Below are 24,589 nucleotides of genomic sequence, written 5' to 3'. Positions count from 1 at the left end.
GGTTAGTTTTCTCATTTGAATTTTCTCATAAATTTTTATGCCAGGCCTCGAAGTCATAAAACTTTTGAGTCAGTTTTTTGTACTCGTACTCAAAAATCAACCAATCAAAATGCTGGATTTCATGTTTCGAGCATGATTTTTGTGCTCCGAGCACTGAGCAAAGTTTTATGACTTCAACCCCAGGGCTTGTTGCAGCTTGGTATAAGATATGGATTTTGCCCATTGTTGGAGGATGTATGGTAACCTGAATCTGTTTACATCCACATTCTCTCTGGTAGAAAATAAATGTACAACATCTTATTTTTGTAAAATAAATAGGTTGCACCAGCAAATGGTGAAAATAAATATTCTATCAGCCAAACATCCTATACTGAAAAGGTTGTTTTAAATAATTTTGGTAGTTTCCTGCTAAAGTTCAGTGGTTCTCTTGGGCTACCAACAGAAATTTACCTCCACAAAAAAGCCAACAGTGCAAAAAAGGAGTCAATCAATCAATATAAAATGAGGGAGGTGTGTTATGATTGTCAATCATCAAATTTAACCCTTGCCCGTTAATCCAAAGATTTGAAATTGATATTTGCTGTTGCTCAGCTGAGCCCACAGAATTTATGAATAAGACTGGTTTCTTGGAGTCAGAATAATGTGTCCAGGTAAAGAGAAATGTCTTCCTACAGATTGCTACTTTGAAAACTTAAATTTGATTTGATGTATCCGTCTATACTTATTTCATAACAAGTAATACCAGAAAGAAATAAACTTGCAGAGATGTGTTTTACCAGTCATTGGCTTTTAAAGTTGTGTTTGTTATTTCTGGTTTCCATACATATAGTGACTGTACCTTGACCTATAATGGTTTACTTTTACAAATTGTGACTTAGATGGAGAGTTGTCTCATTGGCACTCATACCACATCTTCTCATATCAATATATTTCTTGTTGGTTTGATTGCCTTGTTCATGTATTGTCTTTTGTATTAAATTTCTCATTCAATTTTTGTTACCTCTTAATAATAATATAAAAACACTATTAATATATTTATTACAGTGATAACAGTATACAATACAGACAGAATAAACAATTGTATAATATGGATGTCACGTGTCTTCAAATATATCTTCATCTTTCTTCACTGCTTCCTTGCTGGCTTTAATCAGAGCTCTTACCCTGTGTAACATGTACTGAAACAAAAAAAAGTAATTGAAATTTTAATTAAAGTGCATGTATTACTCAAGCTTAGTTTGAGTGGTTTACAATGAGAAAAGGATGGTTATGAGCTGCCAATAATTATATGCCCTGTTATATGTTATATTGTGCTATCCGACCATCATCCAACTTATTGAAAGTTGTACAAACTTATTTCATTAAATCTGCAGGTTTTGATTTCTTTTTATGATAAACATGTGTAATGTTCCATAAAAGATTTCAAACTTTTTGGTAAATTACTCCTATTTTAATAAGAAAATATTCTGAAACTGAAATTGTACTGGTACATACTTTTTTTTGCATTGCCTGCAGATCTGCAGCTATCATTTTTGGTCATTAATGTATAATGATGACTTAAAAGTAGAATTCCAGTTAGCAGAATTTTTCTATGATTTTCATATCTGTCAAACACTGACTTCCTATTCATTGATGCATGAAATCTGAATTACAAGTAGGGGTGTTCTTAGCAGTAAAATGTATGCATTCCTCTTAGCCCTTACGTGCACCTAGTTGACCATTGTTTTAATTAAATTACTATCCAATTTGAACTTATACATTTCATAAAATTTGTAATTGGTCAGACTTTTGATATTTTAACTGTAAATGTAACAAAAAAATTGTTCCGGCGTGACATTTGTTCCACCGGAACAAATTTCATAGGAAATATGTTCCACCGAAACTTATGTAACAGAAAATATGTTCCAGCACTATAAAATTTGTTCTGGAACTAATTTTTTAAACAAGTGTGAAATAAGTTCCGGAACAAAAATCACAGCACCATGAATTTTGTTCCAATATTAAAATTTAAAAAAAAAGTGAAATAAGTTCTTGTGATATTAGTTTTAAACAAAGGTATTTTATAGAAATCAATGAAAATGTTCTGCTCGAACCTATTTCACAGAAAATAAGTTCTGTGCTTGCATGGGGTACATTTGCAATTGAAGGAATGACTTTAGGATGAAGATAAGAAATAAAAGCGATGATAATGTATCTATGTTTGATCGTTTATGTGGTATTCAACCTCCTTGTTTCCTGATGATCTGTCATTGGTGTTCTAATCATACATGTACTTAGCTATGGTCATTGCACAGTTTTTAAAGAGCGTGTATTTTGTTTCTTTATGTCTTTTAATATAATTGATCAGCCACTTTGTCCTTTTCAAAAAAGTACAAATATTCATCTTCAACTATAATACTTTTTTTCGGAATGACTTTTATTATTATTTCTTATTCTACTCTTTCCTGGCTCATAAGCGCCATTTTTAGTATTATTACTTGAGCATGTTATTAAACTTTTTCTTTACTCCACATGATCCAATTGGATGTTTACACTTTTTATTGATTACATTATGCAATAATAATACATGTTTTTTATAATGACTTTAAACTCACTGATGACAAGTGCTCAGTATATAAGAAAACTTGTTTAACCAGTGGAACATATTTCACAGACAAGGAACTTATTTCACCAGGTGAGGAACAAATTTCACAAATCCAGAACTTATTCCACCAGGTAAGGAACAAATCTCACAAACATGGAACTTATTTCACTAGGTAAGGAACAAATTTCACCAACCCAGAACTTATTTCACCAAGTAAAGTGTGGAACTTATTTCATATAGATGGAACAAATTATATAGAAATTGTCTGAAAAAAGTTCTCCCAGAACATATTTCCTGTGAAATTAGTTCCACTGGAACTTATTTCACAGGAACAAATTTTGGCTCACATAAACTGATGACACACAAAAAAAGGTTGCCTTTATGTTCAGGTTGACAAATATTTTTAAAATAATACACAAATCTCACTTTGTTGATACTTACATTAGAAACATTTTTAGAACTATCCGTAGACATGGTACTGTTACTGTCCTCATCTAATGGCTGTGAGATTCTTGTGGAACTAAGAAAATAAATCATCAAAGAGGTCATAACTTAAAGATCCAGAGACTATCTATACAGTAAACTAATGACAAGCAATTCAGAAGAATTAGTTAGAGTTTAATTCAAATTTACACTGATACAGTATTTAATATTAAAAATAGAGGGACCTTCATAAATTATAAAAGGAAGGGAGGAAAAGGTTTTGTAGTCTTTTTCTCCCTTTACAACCATTTCTATAATAACAGATGGAGTGCTTACAGTGTTCCAGCTTGAATCTCAGGGCAGAAGGGTGCTACTTGTCTGAAAGGGCACTTTAGCGCAATAACCCAAATTGTAAGAAATCCTTAGAAAAATCTTTTTTTTTATTTTATAATTCATATAACTTAATTATACAAGTCTATTAAAATAAACAAGTAGTTCTGAAAGATGGAGCTAAACAAAATTGAATTTGTTATGTAATTAAATTATTTACATTAAAACTACTTGTTTAGACATATAGTATTTGTGTTATTGAAAGTTACCTAACTTGTAAATTGTTACAAAAAAGTATTAAGAAGTGCACACCAAAGTGCTCCTAAGTAGGGAGTTTATAAATATAACAGGTGATACAAGAGATGATTATATTATAATGATGCAATAATACATTGCATATATAACAGAAGGTATAAACTCCATTATGGTTAAAAAATAAAAGCATTTGTTAAGTGCTCCTATGTAAGGAGGATTATAATACAAGAAATAAAACAGGAAGTGGTGCAATCTTGTTATGTTCAAATACAAATTTCTTTGGTTCTTCTTTTAATTTCATACTCGTGGTTATAAAAACAAAACGTTTTTACCAATCTACCAATTTACTCAAAACTTAGTCTGCCTTTTAAATTGTTTTAAATTTTCTTTAAAAATATTTTTTTTTATGTGTACATATGCAATGATACGTAAACATTACAAATGGCTAACATGTCAGCATTTTCATTCTGTATTAAATATCTAGTATTTGTTCAATTATCTTAAATCCACTAATTAGCAGTGAACAATCATTAGCAGAGGTGATAAAACTGCCAAAGGCATTAGGTATTTAACTTAATCCTATTGTCAGTTAATTAGTGTTACACAATCACTCAGGTAACAATTTTACCGGAAACGCCAGAAGGCATGAAATTTGTAAAATGTATCTTTTGAAAAGGCAGAGGGGGACATTCTTTGGCTTTGGAGGGCAGAAGGGCGGGGGTAAGGGCACCAAGGGCGGGGCGCCCTTCTATTTAGGGCAGGCGGGAACACTGGCTTATAAACATTCATTAATACATTCTGTCTTAGAATTAATTTCAAGGCCTTTAGTAATTAAAATAAAAATGTGGCTGGCCATCAAAATTGTCCTAATAAGAGACCTAACAAGCCATTTGAATTTAAAGAAATTTAATAGTGCAGACCTTATTATCCTGTTGCAATGTTGAGTCATAACCAGTAACAAATATTCTTTGAATAGATTTTTATGGTGCAATTTATAAACCCGTCACATGTACTTTTATTAAGGTAAAACAGTAGTTAAACCTTCAACATTTTTATGTGTATATTCCAAGTCAGAAACGTTGGCAAGGGATGGTTGTCTTATTTTGTTCTTTGAAATTATTTATGCATTTTTTGCAATTTTTGGTGAAATTTTTTTAGAATGCAAGTTCTTTTTTTTAAAATGTGATCCTTACTAATTTTCCTTATTCATATTAATAAAATCGCAATAACATGAATTGAAGTATAGTCATCCCAAAGCCTTGTATCAATTGAAATACAATATCAGTTTTGGTCATTGTTGAAGGCTGTACAACAGTTACCTGTTCACATCCTTGCCCTTTGAACTCTGGTAAAGGATTGGCTCATTCATTGCAATAATAACTCATTTCCTTATCAAGATTGAATTGCATGTTACTAAATACAGGTTTGTAGAAATGGTCAAATTCTGTTTTAATACTAGAAACCACCATAATAAATTTGACCAAAAAAACTAATACCAGAATCGTCCATGGTACATTTGTTAATAATGCAAGATTTTATATACTAATTCAAATCTATAGACAATTTGTTTTTTTGAAACTTCATGCAGAAATGGCAAATTTAGCAATTTTTCCAATTATAAAGGAACATAACTGGAGAACAGTAAAAACAATGCCAGCAAAATTAAAACTTGATCTGTGTTTGTAGGTTATAAGAATTGTGTAAGATTCACAATGTTCAGTTAGTGCAAACTTAAGTTAAAGAATGGATACCCATTTTGGGACCTATGGACAGACAACAGTTAACCTTAATGCTCACTTTGATTGCGTTGGAGGTATTAAAATATAATAGGTCCCCGAGAAAATGACGTTATTTTGTCAAAATGTTCTGCCAAATATCATCAACTTAGAACTTACATGTCAGGTGATATTGAGGTAGGTACAGGTGCCGGACTAGCTGATAATCTCTCCCTTATACTATCTAATGCTTCAGAGTCTTCATATTTTTTAGACGACTTTCTGCTGGGAGATCTGAAATGATTATTTAGGAATACAATGAAATATACAGTGCATCAATTTTTTTTTAATTTTTCATACTTACAATAATGTGTAGAGGCTTCTCAAAATGTGTACCCATCATAGACGGACTAGAAAACATAATGCCCCTCTACTATCATAGGTAGGGCATAAAAACATCAAGGATTCAAATGTATTGAAGAGTTGAGCTGACAACTAATATATAATACATTTTTAAGTCACTGACCACTGTATAATAATGACATTCTTTATCCACAACAGTTTACCTTAGATAACTTTGATCACCATCATAAATAATTAATACAGTAATTTGTTTATGTTAATTTACCTTACAAGTAAACATCTCTTGGCCTCTAATGTCTTTTTCAAAGATTAATTTGGATACAAGTAAATTCTAAAAAGATTTCTTACATAAAAACTTAAATCTTCCCATTCAATACTTATCATTCATGAATCATACCTGGATTTTGTCCTTGAACTTTTCTTGGACTTCTTTGACTTCTTTGTTTTAGTTGGTGGATCTAAATCTATTACAATTGGTGGTGACCTTGACCTTTTACGACTAGGTGATCTTGACTTTTGATATGGACTAGAATGCCTGGAAGTTTTATATCTACTTGGTGACCTAGATTCTGACCTTTAAAAAAATGAATCAGTAACATGAACATGATGAAGTATAAGTTGAACAACATTATACTGAGACAACAAAGTTACCTACCAAATCTAAGTTATATAGTAATATACAGGTGTCAATAAAAGTCTTATCTTCTAATGAAATCTTATAAAATACACATCAGCAATGTGAAAAATATAGTAACCAGACTTGGTGAGAAATATAATACAAATATTAACAATAGGTGTTCACACAAATGCTTATCTTTCATTGGTTGAATAAAATTATAGAAATATATGATCTGCCAACCTACACTTGAAATTAATCAACACATTGTCATTATATCAAAATTATCTCCTTTTGACCACTGATCCTTTCCTCATGCATTTGAATTATTATTTTATGTTTCTTTAATCACTCTGTAATGTTTATGTCATGTTGTAATTAATGTTATGCTCTTAATGGGCCCTTTAATTTGGAAAATAAAAATATTGTATTGTATTGTATTGTATTATACTTCATCCACACCGCATGGCTTTTAAAAAATGAAATTTTATTGAATTAAATCATATAAGTATGTAGTTATGAATATACTGTGGATTCCTTTATTTTCATGGGTACAAATTTTTGTGGATTGAGGAAACTTGCACATATATATTATATTAGATATTTGATTTCATGGTTTTCCCTAAGTCTGCATGTTTAGTAGGTGTCGTTTGTTGATGTGGTTCATTAGTGTTTTTCTTTCTTGTTTTTTATAAAGATTCAACCGTTGGTTTTCCTGTTTGAATGGTTTTACACTTGTCATTTTTGGGACCCTTTATAGCTTGCTTTTCGGTGTGAACCACTGCTCCGTGTTAAACACCGCAACTTGACCTATAACATTTTTTCTTTTACAAATTGTGACTTGGATGGTGGATTGTCTCATTAGCACTCATACCACATCTCTTACATTTTTGTCTTATAGCTATATATTCATATTAAGCAAATTTGTAATTCTTAAAATATTTCAATTCTTGGTTTCCCTGTACCTATGACATATACACAAAATTGGTATCTAAAAAATAATAATGAGAACACATTATCAAGAGTATAGCTTTGATTGTAGATAAATACCTTTCTATACTAGGGAAGGCACTTGGTGGTGCTGGAGATTTCCGTTTCCTAGGTGACCTTGACCTTGAACGATGTTTTGATCTCTTTGGTGACCTTGATCTTGACCTTGAGTATTTAGACTTTTTTGTTCTCTTTGGCTCGCTGTCTTCTCTTGGGTCCTCTGATGGAGCAGGTGTATGTGATCTACTGCTACTTGGTGTTCCTCCATCTGTAAAAACCATAATTTCTATATCAGTTATATTAATATTACAGTGTGTTTTCAGTAAGTGCATGTACATTTTAATACAGTTCATTGAGGAGCCTGTAATTCAGTGGGTGTTGTTTGTTTATGTGTTACATATTTGTTTTTTGTTCATTTTTTGTACATAAGTAAGGCCGTTCGTTTTCTCGTTTGAATTGTTTTACATTGTCATTTCAGGGCTGATTATGCGGAACAGGCTTTTTGTTGAAGGCCGTACAGTGACCTATAGCTTTTAATTTCTGTGTCATTTTGGTCTCTTGTGGAGAGTTGTCTTATTGGCATTCATAACACATCTTCTTTTTATAGCTAAAGATACAGAATTGCCAATGAAAGATCTAGCTTGTTCAAGTAATCTTGTCAGTGGTTGTCTTTGTATTTGACTGTTATTCTGTATCCTCTAGATAGTTCAGTGTTCATGGCTGAGCTTTTTTGTCTTTGTTAAATTAATCAACATCTCTTCTAGCTTCTGCATGATTTAGGCTTTTATCTATAGTGATGATTGTAAAATGATCTATAGGTGCTGTTTGCATATTGCTGTTGCTATCATTTACCCCATAATTTCAATCAATTAAACATAAACTATATTTGTAACTATTAAATATTTTTGTCAGTTTTTAATGATTTACGATGAAGAAAAAACAAGTGAAACTGTGAGCTACTGCTCACTGATGATACCCCCGCTGCAAGTGGATAATATTAATAGTGTAAAAATATGCAAGTGTTCGGTAAATAGGAAGTTATTGAGTGATGACTCTGAAAACGCATCACACGATATAGCTGACTTATATAAACCTTGAAACCAAATTTCAGAAATCCTTGTATTGTTGTTCCTGAGAAATTTTTAACTTGGCTATCTTGGGTAAAATCATACAAGTGTTCGGTAAACAGGAAGTTGTCAAGTGATGAATCTGAAAACGCATCACACGGTATAGCTGACTTATATAAACCCTGAAACCAAATTTCAGAAATCCTTGTATTGTAGTTCCTGAGAAAAATGTGACGAAAATTTTCAACTTGGCTATCATGTGTAAAATCATACAAGTGTTCGGTAAACAGGAAGTTGTCAAGTGATGAATCTGAAAACGCATCACACAGTATAGCTGACTTATATCAAGCCTGAAACCAAATTTCACAAATCCTGGTAGTGTAGTTCCTGAGAAAAATGTGACGAAAAATAATCATTGGACGGACTGACTGACAGACTGACGGACTGACGGAAGGACAGACAGAGGTAAAACAGTATACCCCCCTTTTTTTCAAAGCGGGGGTGTAATAAATCTTTTTACAATATCAAACTTTAGTTTTAAATATAATAAATTTTTGTTTAATAACACAAATGCAAGGTTTGTCATATATTATATAGCCAATGTAATTATAAACCTGATACCGGAGGTCAGAAAATGGCTAATGATTACACCTCTCTACTCCTGTATTTCTACTCATAGGATTTTAAAGTGGGGAAGTTTAACCTACTTTTAGTTTCATCAGAAGATTTTGTTGATTTCAACATATTGATAAACATGGCTGCCTTCCTTTTCCTCTCAGCCTGAACCTGTTTCTCTCGACTGGCTTTAGATAACTTCTCTCGAGCAGCCATTGCTAACTTATCTTTCAGTTTTTCTTGAGCTGCAAACAAATTTAAATAAGTTGTAAATCAACTAAAATACTAAATTAATTAGCTTCTAATAAACTTTTTTTAAAGTACTGTGGATCCATTGTAATTGATATTAAATTCAATGAATACCAATTTTCGTTAAAAACCGTGAAATAAAATGTTCAACGAAATTACTAATTCTATATGGCTTGAATGGAGACATTGGCAGAACCACGAAATTGCAAGTTCTCAATCCACAAAAATTGGTACCCATGAAAATAAATTAATCCACAGTACTTTCTCTGAACTCATGCACGTTTTTATCAAAGTCCTTAAGAAAAATCATAAAAAAAATTGCAAGATACAAGTTTATAAATATAAAATTGATGTTATCAAAAGGGACATTTTAGACAAAGAAGTAAAGAAAGGAAAGAGAAAATGTGTACTTCAGAACAATGTATTAAAAAGGAGGGTGTTAGAATACTATTTTGCTTTCTAAATTCTGTCCTATTCCATTGTATTTGATTTAATGTGTGGATAGGTAACTTTCAACACTAAATCCTAGAGAATATTTCTAATGCATAAGAATAACAAAATTTTGTTAACTTTTATCATCAGTAGCACATTGTGTGGCGACATCCTTCTAGAATCAGATCTACCCTTAATTAACAAGTTCCTGAAGTTATATCTCACATTGGCTTACATACTATTATATATAGAAATTAAAAGCATGGTATACATGCCAATGAAAGAACTCTCCATCCAAAACACAAGGTGTAAAAAGTATACTGTCATTTTTGAGGTCCTTTGTAGCTTGCTGTTCAGTGAAAGCCAAGGCTCTGTGTTGAATACCATACTTTGACCTTTAATGGTTTTCTTTTAAAAATTGTGACTTGGATGTAGAGTTGTCTCATTGGCACTCATACCATGTATAGGTCAATATCTCACATTAGTCTTACCTAGTTTTTTCTCTGACCTCTCTGATTGCCTCTCGTCTGATGATATTCTACTGGACGACTCCCAATCAACAGGTGTTGAAGTTCCAGACAAATCAGATCTAATACTTCTATCTCTCGTACTTTCAGAATCTAAAATCAGAAAAATAAATGTAAGCTTCATTTAAGCAACTATTTTTTTAAGATTAAGTGTTATTGTAGCAGGTTATAGAAAGCAGGTATAAACAAGAGTTCTATACAAAATAATAACCCATCTTATGCTAGCTAGTAAAGTTCTCTTCCATCATTTATCCTAAAGATGAATGAAGTCTTCTGTCACCCTATATCTTCAATATTGAAATGGACAGATAGATGGATGGATGGAGTAGAGGGTTACTAGACCTGCTTTCATCTTTGGCAACACAGGTAATAACAAAATGAATAGCAATGTTCAATGTTTATTCTATTGGGCCAACATAAAGGTCTCTTACCTTCATCTCCACTGCTATCATGGTCAAACACTTTCTTCTCTGATGAGACAACACCGTCCTGATCTTTGGTTTTGTTCTTTATAGAGAAACTAAGTTTGGCTGGTTTGTCTTTCTCCAGCTTTTCTCGTTCTTTCAATACTTCCTGGTAATATACGAAAAACAAAATTACAAAACAATTTCTCACAATTCCATATCCTTAAAGTGTGGTTAAATTCAAAACTTTAACATCAAGGTCAAAGCTTTTGTAAACTAGCCTGTTAACTAAGTCTTGTATTTCTTTGCTAAGCCTATACTAGTAGAATATTGTTTTAAGAATGAGATTGAAACCTTAAGTTTGTAACGATTGAATTCTGTCTTCATACAAGGATTTAAATTTATACATGTAGAACCAGTTTTGATAAAACTAGATTACTGTAGTTCTTTCATTTCATATATACCAGTTTTCATGGATTGAGGAACAATTGTTTTATTGGCTTTGCCAGGCCTGCATGGAAGGCTACAACAAATGTTTACTTTGTTGAACATTAAAATTGTTCACAATAAATAATAAGTCAACAGTAGTTATTTCAGATTTTTCATTTCCTTTTAATTTCTGTCAGTGATTCTCTAGGTAGAAATAACAACCATAACTTAAACAGTGATCTTGTGGTAGCATGCTCACCTTAAGTGCTGAAGGTTTTAGCGACATCCACCTCCTTTCTGGTTGATCAATACATTTAAAAACATTTTTTTTTGGTAGACTGCTTTCTTTCATTTGTTAGTACATGTATATGTTACAGGCATTTTCTAAACTTAGTCATTTTGTATAATGACTGAATTTTCAGGCAATCTATAAAATGCCTAACCTTGACAGGCATTATACAAAATGACTAAAAATACCTAGTCATTTTGTAAAATGACTGAAATTTTTAAACAAAATTAACATATACATGTGTTTAAAATACCACTTGTCATTACATGATCAGTTGATATCATATATAGATATAAGAAGATTTGGTACAAGTGCCAATGAGACAACTCTCCATCCAAGTCACAATTTGTAAAAGTAAACCTGTATATGTCAAAGTTGGGCTCATATATGTGCAAAACTAAAATAGTTTCAATACTTACCTCAATAAATATTTTCTTTTTAGAGTTGTAATATCTAAAGTATGAATGCCATGGTTGTAGAAATTCAAAGCGTGGATCATTTTTACTTCTGACTACAATCTCAAATTCCACCCCATTCTTGGCGACATACATGGCCATCCTATCAATGATTGGTTGGATGTCTGGAGGAGGTGGTATAACTTTTGGCTCTAACGATGGACCCATCATAACAGGAGCATGATGAACACTAAAAAACAGATACAAAAATACTGTTATAAAGATACTGTTATGTAAATAAACTCATAGATACCAGGATTAAAATATTGTTTGCCAGACATACTTTTTGTCTACAAAACAGTTATTAGTGACATTCATACTTTTTAAAAAGTTTTCAAGCCAAAAAAAGTATGAAGTTTACCACCAATAATTCCAAAACGTTGACAAAATCGCTACTTATTAGGTAAAGACAGATTTTTGAATATTTTTGATAAATTTTACTGCAAAAAGTGTGATTCAAATCAAACATGTCAAAGAAACATTATTTTTTTACTTTGATTTATTGATCACACAATGTTTAAAACATTGGTTGTAGATGATTCAACTACAATTCTGGACAAAGGAAGATAACTCCATTTTTTGAAGATGACTTCAACAATGACATCATTGATATTTTTAAAACAGACATCTTCCGATATCTATTAGATACCTGCACCTTGTAAAAAATTAGTAATTTTCTTGACAGGCGTAACATCATTTTGTGACTTGAATATCTGAGGGTTTTTTTTCATTGATATGTTCATGGATGGTATGCATAGATGCACTATATTTTGTGTATCTTAAAAAGGAGTGATAAGGTTTGAAGATTTTGATATCAAGTCCCATTGGGTTTTGATTGCATTTAATGCAATCTTTACCCAAAAACTTGTTCATTAGACAAACCTTGGTGGCTTTTCCTCTTCCTGTTCCTCGTCTATGACTTGCTGTTGTAGATGTGGTGGTATCAATGGTCCCTCTAACTCTGTACCCGGGGGTGGAGGCTGGTTAGATGATGGTAAGGTGACAGGCTCCAGTCCTGGGGGTGGGGGAACACCAGGGTGCATGTGGTGATAGTCTGTGGTCTGATGTATGAACGTGTTACCTGACTCTGGGGGAGGAGTGTTGCTAGTAGGCTGTGGAGAGTAACTTCTTCCTGAGTATTGGTCCTCATTAGGTGTTGGGGAATTACTGAAATGAAAATACAAATCAATTAATTCTAATTAATCTAAACATATTTTGTTCAATAACTTGATGCATCAAAATATTTTAAGTATATATGTTAAGATATATTATTATACATGTTATACAGTAGCAGAACTGAAGGAATTTGTGCTTCATCACCATGAACAAACATGTAAGTTTCAATAATATTAATACATTATTATTAACAAATTTGGTATGATTGAAACAGGAAAACAGTTTTTAACTACAAGATAGATTAAACTACCGTAGAGCCTATCACAAAAGATGTACAACACAAGAGGCTCTCAAGAGCCTGAATCGCTCACCTGAATTTTTTTGGTTTAATCTCTCATCAATGATTATTTTGGCTTTTCAATTTATTTAAATGTTCTTTGAATCGTCCTATTTTCTTCAAAAGCAAAAAAAAATCATTTTCTCCTATGTTCTATTTTAGCCATAGGAGCTATGTTTCTTGACATACAAGGAAATGAAATATAAAATTTATACTAGATACTCTGAAACTCTGAAACTCATTTAGCCTAAGTTTGGCTGAAATTGATACAGCAGTTTCAAGAGAAGATTTTTTAAAGTAAGTCAACATGATGAACAAATTGTGAAAAAAGTCTTTAAAGGGCAATAACTCCTAAAGAGGTCAATTGACAATTTTGGTCAAATTGACTTATTTGTAGATCTTACTTTGCTGATCATATTTGCTGTTTACAGTTTATCTTTATCTATAATAATATTCAAGATAATGACCAAAAACTGCAAAATTTCCTTAAAATTACCAATTAAGTGGCAGCAACCCAACAATTGGATGTTTGATTCATCTGAAAATTTCAGGGCTGATAGATATTGACCTAATGAACATTTTTACTCATGTCAGATTTGCTCTTAATGCTTTCGTTTTTGAGATATAAGCCAAAAACTGCATTTGACCCCTATGTTCTATTTTAAGTAACGGCGGCCATGTTTTTTGACGGATCAAAAAATCAAAGCACACACTTTGTGCAGGATAATCTAAGGAACAACCATGCTAAGTTTTAACCAAATCCATTCAGTAGTTTCAGAGGAGAAGATTTTTTAAAGTTAGCAAATATGATGAACAAATTGTGAAAAATTGTCATTAAAGGACAATAACCCCTTAAGGGGTCAATTGACAATTTTGGTCATATTAACTTATTTGTAGATCTTACTTTGCTGATCATATTTGCTGTTTACAGTTTATCTTTATCTATAATAATATTCAAGATAATGACCAAAAACTGCAAAATTTCCTTAAAATTACCAATTAAGTGGCAGCAACCCAACAATTGGATGTTTGATTCATCTGAAAATTTCAGGGCTGATAGATATTGACCTAATGAACATTTTTACTCATGTCAGATTTGCTCTTAATGCTTTCGTTTTTGAGATATAAGCCAAAAACTGCATTTGACCCCTATGTTCTATTTTAAGTAACGGCGGCCATGTTTTTTGACGGATCAAAAATCAAAGCACACACTTTGTGCAGGATAATCTAAGGAACAACCATGCTAAGTTTTAACCAAATCCATTCAGTAGTTTCAGAGGAGAAGATTTTTTAAAGTTAGCAAATATGATGAACAAATTGTGAAAAATTGTCATTAAAGGACAATAACCCCTTAAGGGGTCAATTGACAATTTTGGTCATATTAACTTATTTGTAGATCTTACTTTGCTGATCCTTTTTGCTGTTTACAGTTTATCTTTATCTATAATAATATTCAAGATAATGACCAAAAACTGCAAAATTTCCTTAAAATTACCAATTAAGTGGCAGCAACCCAACAATGGTTTGTTTGATTCATCTGAAAATTTCAGGGCTGATAGATATTGACCTAATGAACATTTTTACTCCATGTCAGATTTGCTCTTAATGCTTTCGTTTTTGAGATATAAGCCAAAAACTGCATTTGACCCCTATGTTCTATTTTAAGTAACGGCGGCCATGTTTTTTGACGGATCAAAAATCGAAGCGCACATTTTGTGCAGGATATACTAAGGAACAATCATGTTAAGTTTCATTCAAATCCATTCAGTAGTTTCAGAGGAGAAGATGTTTGAAAAATTGTTAACGACGACAGACGACGACGACGACGACGACGACGTCGACGACGACGACGACGACGGACGCCAAGTGATGAGAAAAGCTCACATGGCCTTTTAGGCCAGGTGAGCTAACAAGTAGTAGTTTACCATATGATGTTCCATGTATAGATATAGCTGACTCAGTACTAACCTGTTTCTATCCGAGTCAGGAGTAGATTTTTACAGATGTTTGAGTAGTTTACCATCAGTGTATCAAGTATAGATATAGCTGACTCAGTACAAACCTGTTTCTATCCGAGTCAGGAGTAGATTTTTACAGATGTTTGAGCAGTTTACCATACGGTGCATCATGTATAGATATAGCTGACTCAGTACTAACCTGTTTCTATCCGAGTCAGGAGTAGATTTTTACAGATGTTTGAGTAGTTTACCATACGGTGTATCATGTATAGATATAGCTGACTCAGTACTAACCTGTTTCTATCCGAGTCAGGAGTAGATTTTAACAGATATTTGAGTAGTTTACCATACGGTGTATCAAGTATAGATATAACTGACTCAGAACTAACCTGTTTCTATCCGAGTCAGGAGTAGATTTTTACAGATGTTTGAGTAGTTTACCATACGGTGTATCATGTATAGATATAGCTGACTCAGTACTAACCTGTTTCTATCCGAGTCAGGAGTAGATTTTTACAGATGTTTGAGTAGTTTACCATCAGTGTATCAAGTATAGATATAACTGACTCAGAACTAACCTGTTTCTATCCGAGTCAGGAGTAGATTTTTACAGATGTTTGAGTAGTTTACCATACGGTGTATCAAGTATAGATATAACTGACTCAGAACTAACCTGTTTCTATCCGAGTCAGGAGTAGATTTTTTCAGATGTTTGAGTAGTTTACCATACGGTGTACCATGTATAGATATAGCTGACTCAGTACTAACCTGTTTCTATCCGAGTCAGGAGTAGATTTTTACAGATGTTTGAGTAGTTTACCATACGGTGTATCATGTATAGATATAGCTGACTCAGTACTAACCTGTTTCTATCCGAGTCAGGAGTAGATTTTTACAGATGTTTGAGTAGTTTACCATACGGTGTATCATGTATAGATATAGCTGACTCAGTACTAACCTGTTTCTATCCGAGTCAGGAGTAGATTTTTACAGATGTTTGAGTAGTTTACCATACGGTGTATCATGTATAGATATAGCTGACTCAGTACTAACCTGTTTCTATCCGAGTCAGGAGTAGATTTTTACAGATGTTTGAGTAGTTTACCATACGGTGTATCAAGTATAGATATAACTGACTCAGAACTAACCTGTTTCTATCCGAGTCAGGAGTAGATTTTTACAGATGTTTGAGTAGTTTACCATACGGTGTATCAAGTATAGATATAACTGACTCAGAACTAACCTGTTTCTATCTGAGTCAGGAGTAGATTTTTTCAGATGTTTGAGTAGTTTACCATACGGTGTACCATGTATAGATATAGCTGACTCAGTACTAACCTGTTTCTATCCGAGTCAGGAGTAGATTTTTTCAGATGTTTGAGCAGTTTACCATACGGTGTATCATGTATGGATACAGCTGGCATCTTGACAGCGGGTGCTAAGTTAGGCTTGGTCGTGTGTGTCTGCACTAAACTGGGATGTAAATATCCGTGCTGACTATGTGGAGCATCATCATCTTAAATAAAGAGAATTATCATGCAACAAATATAATTAATATAGTTCAAAGTCAATTTAAAATCACTCAGTTATTCACACTGAATGCTGTTTTAGTGGTTAATTCATGCAGTTATTTATCTGTTTATTTCAAACAAAACATATGGCAAGGTCACAAAGTTAAGTAATTGCCCCTCATATTTATGATTTCATTTCACATGTTTATGAAAATATCTAATAATAATTTAGTACCAACTTTTTGATGTAAAAACATATTAATATCGTTCCTAATGTACAAAGCAGTGTAACATTCACTGACACTGGCAAATTAAACATGTAAAATGCATATTCAGGAAATGAACACAATAATTGTGTCAGATATGACTATAAACCCTGATTTGTACTAGACCGATACGCTTATCTGTATTTTCAACATGCTACCTCACAAGGTAACAGACTGCAGGACGACATGTCACCATATTCAGACACATTATTCTGACTCCAAACAGTCTTTGTTCTTACTCTTTTACAGAAGAAGCAGCAAATACTAATTATCGTTGGTTTAATCTGTCCTGGATTGTAACCTACATTGTTTATCAGAATATGATAAAATACATAGAATTGGTGAATGGTTTTTTATTGTATTGGGGTATTTTGGCCCCCCAATAGAATAAACATTTGGCATTGCTGGAACAGACCATACTAACCTTTGTTATCATCATCATCCTCTTTTATCTCTTTAGGTTTATATTTCCCAGATTTAATCATGTTAACCATATGTTTATAATACTGATTTAACATTGTTATAACAGACCATACTAACCTCTGTTATCATCATCATCCTCTTTAATCTCTTTAGGTTTATATTTCCCAGATTTAATCATGTTGACCATATGTTTATAATACTGATTTAACGGATCCTCAAAATGAAGAAAATCAAACTGTGAATTCTTGGCTTGTTTGGTCTTTATTATAATCTCCATTTGCATGCCATGACCAGCAATAAACTTGGCCGTCTTTTCTATAAACGCATGTTGTTTTTCTGATTCAGGCTAAAATTAGAAGTTATATTTAATCATGAAGGCATTATACAAGATCTTGTTTTATTACATTGTCAACCTTACTCCAATTTATGCTATTTCTTTGGTGTCGTGACCATTTATTGGTCTTTAGTTTTGATTTAACATAAAAGGAGATGTGATGTATGTGTAAACGAGACAATTATTCAGCCCTTCAATGAAATGTAGCTGAGAAACAAAAAAGTGTGAAAAATATTTGATATTCTGTTGATCACTGTGTTTATAGGCAATGTTCTGTTGATCACTGTGTTTATAGGCAATGTTAATGACATAGGCTTATGAAATCATCATTTTTATCTACTCGACTGAGACAACCATACTCAGTAGAGAAACATGATATGAAAATTATCACCAAAAAAATTCAAAGCAACATTTAAGAAAATGGTGATAAAAATAAGTTTGATGTTTGATTTCAAATAAAAACACTTGAATAAGTTTCATATTCAGTAAGGGCTGTTCCATTAAGTGAATGTTTGAGGGTAGGCACAGGAATGTCATGTTTGAACATGCAGTGTGGGTTATTAATTATGGATTTATGTCACAAATATAAATTAAGAATAACGCTAAGAAATATGGGAATTTTCAATGTCCTATGATATTTTCTGACATACATTTAAATGAAATAACCCTAGATGTAACTTACGACTTCCATTTCTGAAGGGACTTGTAAATCTTCTGGTACTATAAAAATAGGCTCTGGTTCTGTTGATAAAAAATAACAATAAATTACATTTATATAATTAAAGAAGTTCTAAGTTTTAAAACAATCTTTTCTCCTAATTTCGATAGTTTTGGCACATTGTTTGTACACATTGTGACTCACTTGACCAAAAGTTTTACCATCTGTGGTAATATTGTGTTTGTGATCATTTTTGTCAGAAAGTTTTATAAAGTTACACGTAGTTATAAGTTAGTGAAAACTAATTGTAGAAATCCTGGTTTATTTGTTAAGGTCAGCTTTTAAAATAAGAGATTTGTTTAATCGGCAGAGAGAGTTGATGTTTGAGCAATTGTTTTCTTGTGAAGACTGCCATTGACATCTATCTGTGTTGGAAAGGACAAAAATTTCCACAATATGACAGAGATATTAAAAAGGCCTATAGCTAGAACATGAGGTCAGATTGGACACAGTATCATCTGATTATCAAATTTTCCACATCGTGTTTTCATCAAAGTCTCACTGTCATGTGATGGAAGATGGATTGATTGGTTGATGTTTAAAGCCACTTTCAGCACTATTGTGCTATTGTGTGGCGGTCAATTCTTGTTTTTTTTAAGGAAGCCGGAGCACCTAATTCATGCAATTGGAAGAAGACTGTATGAGATATTGTACTCACTACAAATGATCTAACCTACCTTGTACTTGTGTTTCCATGTAATCTTGGTGATGTTGGTGATCGTAGCTAAATCCCACAGCATTGAAACCCTCTGATAGAGACTGATAATATCTCTTCCATTCTTCCTCTACACACACAAAAATATATGCATGACACAGTATATATACACATATATCAAGAACATTTTACAAAATATTATTTTAATTGCTTAAACATGTGAAAACAATTTTATTTTGTTTTTTTTTACTGATTGAGAGCACCATGCACATTTTGAAATAAAAATGTAATATATGAAGTTTTTAACTTGCCCTGTGGATTACTTCATTTTTCATGACCCGAGGAAACTTACAGTTACATAGATACTCGATTTTCTGATTTTGTCATCTGCAGTTAAGCTTAACGAAAATTTGTGATTTAAAATTCCATGTCATGCTTCACTTGAACCTAGATAATCCACATAAAATAATGTATGAATATAATTGAAGCCTGATCCTAACTTTTTCAAGTTTTTGGTTGTGAAAAAGGACATTTGATTGATTTTTTGGGTCATTTTCCTAAAGATGCAACATTTTTGTATGCACAAACATTTTTAAGTTTTTCAAGCAGCATGTTGACTGATCAGTATGTTTCAATGTGGAGTAAAATTGACAAGATAAGTGTTTCCAATCATTTTTTAATATTTCTGTCGAGGAATTAAAAGACCAGAAAGAACATAGATCATTGACGTCATACAAGAGAAATATATATTTTTTACCTGTACAAATATTAAACAGAATTCCTACCTTCGTACATCTTTTTACCTATACAAATATTAAACAGAATTCCTACCTCCGTACATCTTTTTACCTATACAAATATTAAACAGAATTCCTACCTTCGTACATCTTTTTACCTATACAAATATTAAACAGAATTCCTACATTCGTACATCTTTTTACCTATACAAATATTAAACAGAATTCCTACCTTCGTACATCTTTTTACCTATACAAATATTAAACAGAATTCCTACCTTCGTACATCTTTTTACCTATACAAATATTAAACAGAATTCCTACCTTCGTACATCTTTTTACCTATACAAATATTAAACAGAATTCCTACCTTCGTACACCTTTTACCTATACAAACATTAAACAGAATTCCTACCTTCGTACATCTTTTTACCTATACAAATATTAAACAGAATTCCTACCTTCATACATCTTTTTACTTATACAAATATCAAACAGAATTCCTACCTTCGTACATCTTTTTTTCTGCTAGATCATTTTTGAGTTCTAGGTATCTTTCCTCGTCACACCAAGCTTCCATCTGTTTATCTTCCTCGGATAGCTCCGCCCTCTTAACATGACTGGCATCGTATTTTGAAAGGTCAAACAGATGACCTCGTCCATCATATCTGAAGGTACAGAATAAATACATACATTTATAATGTGATCATAAAATGATAACCAGTAAAATTTAAGAATACTATTCTCTTCAATATGACCACCAACATACATATATACATCATAGCATTGCAAAAATATGCAAAAACCAAACACATGTTCATGCTTTCAAAGAACTGAGGTCATCTAAAAGGTATGCTTAAGAAGTTTTTCAGAGGAAGCCTCAAGGTTACACATATGTGTACATTTGTACAAAATATGGCTAAAATATTCAGATTTTCATTCCTTTCTATCATTTTTGTTTAAATTAGGAAAGTAACTGTTTTCTCAAGTTACAAAGCAGTAGATATAATATCAGTTATCATGATTTACCACATGACTTACACAGTAAAAAAAAATCTGAAAAGAGGCCTCACAAGCTTATTTTTTTTTAAATAGCTTCTCACTATTTCGGTTCTTGTCCATCCTCGACTTTCAAATATTCAGCTACAAGTGTTACTGATGAAGGTAAATTCAGAAAAGTGTTGAAGACTCAGCTACAAGTGTTACTGATGAAGGTAAATTCAGAAAAGTGTTGAAGACTCAGCTACAAGTGTTACTGATGAAGGTAAATTCAGAAAAGTGTTGGAGACTCATGAAACTTATATGGTGTTGTTTTCGTTTGTCATAAATTGTTCCTATATTTTTATATCTATATGTACACATGTATATGGTATAGTGTGTGGTCATACTGAAGATAATTTTAATCTACTTTTAAGGTGATTTGAGTTGCATATAGTTTTAAATTAAAACTAATTGCATTTAAAACAAAAATAAAACGGAATTCTAAACATATGTACCGTCACATCATGTAGTGTTCTCCTAAAGGTTATTTATCGTCATGGACTCATGGTAATCAGTAATATGATTTTAATTTTCTTGAGTGTGTATTACTATCTTAAGGATGTGATACAGTGTACTTTAACTTTTAGAAACAAGATGCAGTCATGGAATTTTAAATTAATTTGTTCAACAGGATGATTTATCAAATTTGATGGGAGAACACTAACATGATACAACACAACATGTTTCCTATTGAAAACTTTGGTGACCTACATGTATCACTTTATAGTTTTTATAGTCATTCTAAGTTGAACGAATTGTTTACAAATAATAATTAGATTGTAATACAAATACATCAGCAAACAACAAAATGTACCCAAGGGTCATGACCTTGAACATTGGACAATTGAATAAATTCAACAGACACTACCAGTTAGAAGGTTAGATCAAAAACATTTTTCAATAATTTTTACAAAAAAAATTCTAAAATTTAACCAAAAAGACTTTGAATTCAGCAAATTCATGCACATTTGGGAAAGCTTCTATTATAAATATTTATATACACATTCTTTAACGAACAATTTTTTCAAATCACCTTAAATTAGATTAAAATTTGTCACTATGCTAAACATGAAGATCAGTCAGATATTTTAAATTATTATAAAAATATGTTTGTTTCCATGTAACCATTGGTAACCTGAGTTATGATACATTATACAATCTTTTTTAGTAGGTCCCGATTATTACATTATTTATAAACAGTAGGTTTAGGAAACAAACATATCCTTATTTTACAACTGATTATACAATATAATAAAATCTTGTCAGAACTTTTCTTCAGACATGTTTTGCAAAAAGATTCTAACAAACAATATCATAAATTACTGACATGACTGTTATATGTTTTTTCAATGTCTAAAGTTACTATTTTACCATGTTTACAATCATGACAATAAATACTAAATTTAATAATTCAAAAAAATAATTTTTAATTTTGAAGTTGGATTTACCATGTTGATGATGTTTATAAACAAAGAGAATCTCTTATTATAGCTATATATAGTGTAATGATGCATGTAACCAATTTTCTTAAATTGTTGGCTAAGATGATAATGACAGATGTTTTTTTAGGCCTAGCCACAAGTTAAATGCATATTCAAGACAAGAAACGTTAATCATTGTTAATGTGATATATGAATAATGAAACCTTCTACATGTATGTACTAGATTCACAGGATGAGCTTTATTTTCAACATGCTAGTTTAAATCTAAAAGGTAACAGTTTGCATGAATACAATTTAACTGTCACATGTCTACTCAGACAAGTTATTCTGACTCTGAACTTACTCCTACATGTTGTGCGATAAGCACAGAAGCAGCAAATATGTGTTTTCAAGTCTTTGTTTCTATCTGGACCTGCTTCATCTTTACCTTTCCTCACCAATATGAATTATTTCAAAATTTCTGATTAAGTTCTATCAACAGGATTGTTTCAATAACATTCTCAGTTATCATGGTTATATATAAAGATAAATGCATCTGTTGAATGTTTAGGTTAAATATGTTTTTATGATCTATGTCAGAAAATAGAATTACTCTTTATTTTTTTACTGTGTCAGTGTGTGTAATTGTATTGTGTGGCAGAGATTGGACCAGTTGTTTAATTCTGGGACTTTAAGATGACTCATAATTGTAGAAAATGTGACCAATAATCACATAAACCAATACTTATCCTGTTAAATCAACACTTTTGTATAATTACCAACAGTGTGTTACTCTCTGTGTTATAACGTCACTGCAAGGCAATCTGAAATTAAACATTCTGCAAACACAACATATACATAGTTTTGTTCTTAATTACCAAATATCAATATTGCTCAAAAACAATAAAGACAATAAATTCAAAGGACTTTATATATTTATATACTAGTCACTGTCATGTAAAATTGGCACCTGGCTACTATCATGACTATCAATAGTATTCATTTAAGGTGAAGTTTTTTTCACAAGGCCAAATCTAAAAGTCCTAAAAAACAGGGAATGTGTCCATGGGACATATACATGTAGGGGCATAACTCTAGAACAGAAAAAGTGATGCCACCAAAATTCAAACTTGATCAGTGTTTTGTGGTAATAAGCAATGTATATTAGTTTCATAAAAAGGCGCTTGGTGACCTTTAATAGTGCACTCTATGTTGTTCCATACTAAAGCTACTGACCCTGTTTGTTTACATTCAAATTGAAATGGTAAAAAAAAACCAGGTGACGCATTGAATCATTATACCCAATCAAATTGCTCTATGGTCAATTAGGTGATTTTTTTTTAGTATAAATCTACTAAAAGCAATTATATTATTTATTTGGGCCTGTTTTGTCTGTTACTAAGATTGATGACGATTAATGGAATGTACACAAAGCAAGGGAAGCTAGAAGTGGGACTTAGAAGAGAAGAAAACAAATATTCTGCACTAATTTTGTACGCTGGTATTAGCATAGTGACGACATTGCAGATTTTTCCTGTATGATACGTAAAATAACAAAGTCCGAAACGAACGTGATGTCCGATTATAGTCTGCGATAGGCAAAAGTCATCAAATGAACATATCAGATCAATATAAAGATTTTGAGAGAAAACTTGGGCCGATTTTACATGACAGTTACTATAGTCTATATCATCAACTGACAAAAGCTTCCACCAACATTTGTCATATGGCAGGGCATTCCTTTCATTCATAAGGTCAAGGTCAGTCAGAAATTACTTTCTTCATTTCTGCTGTATTGTGTGTTGATTAATAGTTCCTAAATACATTATTCATGTTAACAAATTATTTGATCATTCAAGTACAATTATCCTGAAACGAAAATGACGTGATTAACGCGTTCGCGTCGCGAGAAATACGAGCTAATCGAGACCTGTAAAAGCAGCTGTTTCTTGAGAACCGACCTGTCAATCAACAGACTGGAATCTCCCATCCATGGTATCAGATGTTCTCCTTCGTCGATGGAGAAGGCTTTCCTGTCATCTCTGAATAGTTTACAAGCATAACCAAACACAGAGAGCTCCTCTGGTTCCTTAGATTGTTGATTTTCTCCCTCTGGTATGTCCCATATGAGCGCCGCCATCTTTGACGTTTTTCTAACGAATGGAATAAGCCAATTTGCGACAAATTTTCTAAAGAAATTTTAGTTTAACGCTATTTTCCCCGGTTATTAACATTTATTAATTTTCATAAAATCATTTATTCAACAGTCACCAAACATTGTAAGCATTTACACATAAATAAATGTGCATTTACAGAAACCTGATAACCC

The 24,589-nt window shown here is 32.0% G+C and overlaps 1 protein-coding gene across 3 annotated transcripts; it reads right to left on the bottom strand.

The window, feature by feature from the left end:
* Nucleotides 1-1,021: 1,021 nt before the first annotated feature.
* On the bottom strand, nt 1,022-24,435 carry LOC139528909 (splicing factor, suppressor of white-apricot homolog). Of its 3 annotated transcripts, XM_071325148.1 has the most exons (17): nt 24,222-24,420; nt 23,040-23,084; nt 20,306-20,466; nt 19,084-19,191; nt 18,371-18,429; nt 17,472-17,700; nt 16,493-16,670; nt 12,626-12,910; nt 11,708-11,933; nt 10,598-10,739; nt 10,131-10,259; nt 9,051-9,203; nt 7,337-7,544; nt 6,068-6,244; nt 5,488-5,601; nt 3,026-3,104; nt 1,022-1,178 (listed from the first exon to the last, which is right to left on the bottom strand). In XM_071325148.1, the coding sequence occupies exons 3-17, from the start codon at nt 20,376-20,378 to the stop codon at nt 1,095-1,097; spliced, it is 2,244 nt and encodes a 747-aa protein (XP_071181249.1). In that variant the 5' UTR covers nt 20,379-20,466; nt 23,040-23,084; nt 24,222-24,420; the 3' UTR covers nt 1,022-1,094. The 3 variants fall into 3 exon arrangements, with proteins under 3 accessions (XP_071181249.1, XP_071181247.1, XP_071181248.1); XM_071325146.1 differs by lacking the exon at nt 23,040-23,084 and having other exon boundaries at nt 24,222-24,435; XM_071325147.1 differs by lacking the exon at nt 23,040-23,084 and having other exon boundaries at nt 24,191-24,418.
* Nucleotides 24,436-24,589: the final 154 nt, after the last annotated feature.

Source organism: Mytilus edulis, chromosome 6 (genome assembly GCF_963676685.1).
Source record: "Mytilus edulis chromosome 6, xbMytEdul2.2, whole genome shotgun sequence".
In the NCBI taxonomy this organism is placed as follows: domain Eukaryota; kingdom Metazoa; phylum Mollusca; class Bivalvia; order Mytilida; family Mytilidae; genus Mytilus; species Mytilus edulis.
Note: the sequence above shows the minus strand (reverse complement) of the source record. Positions and strands in the feature narration are given on the sequence as shown.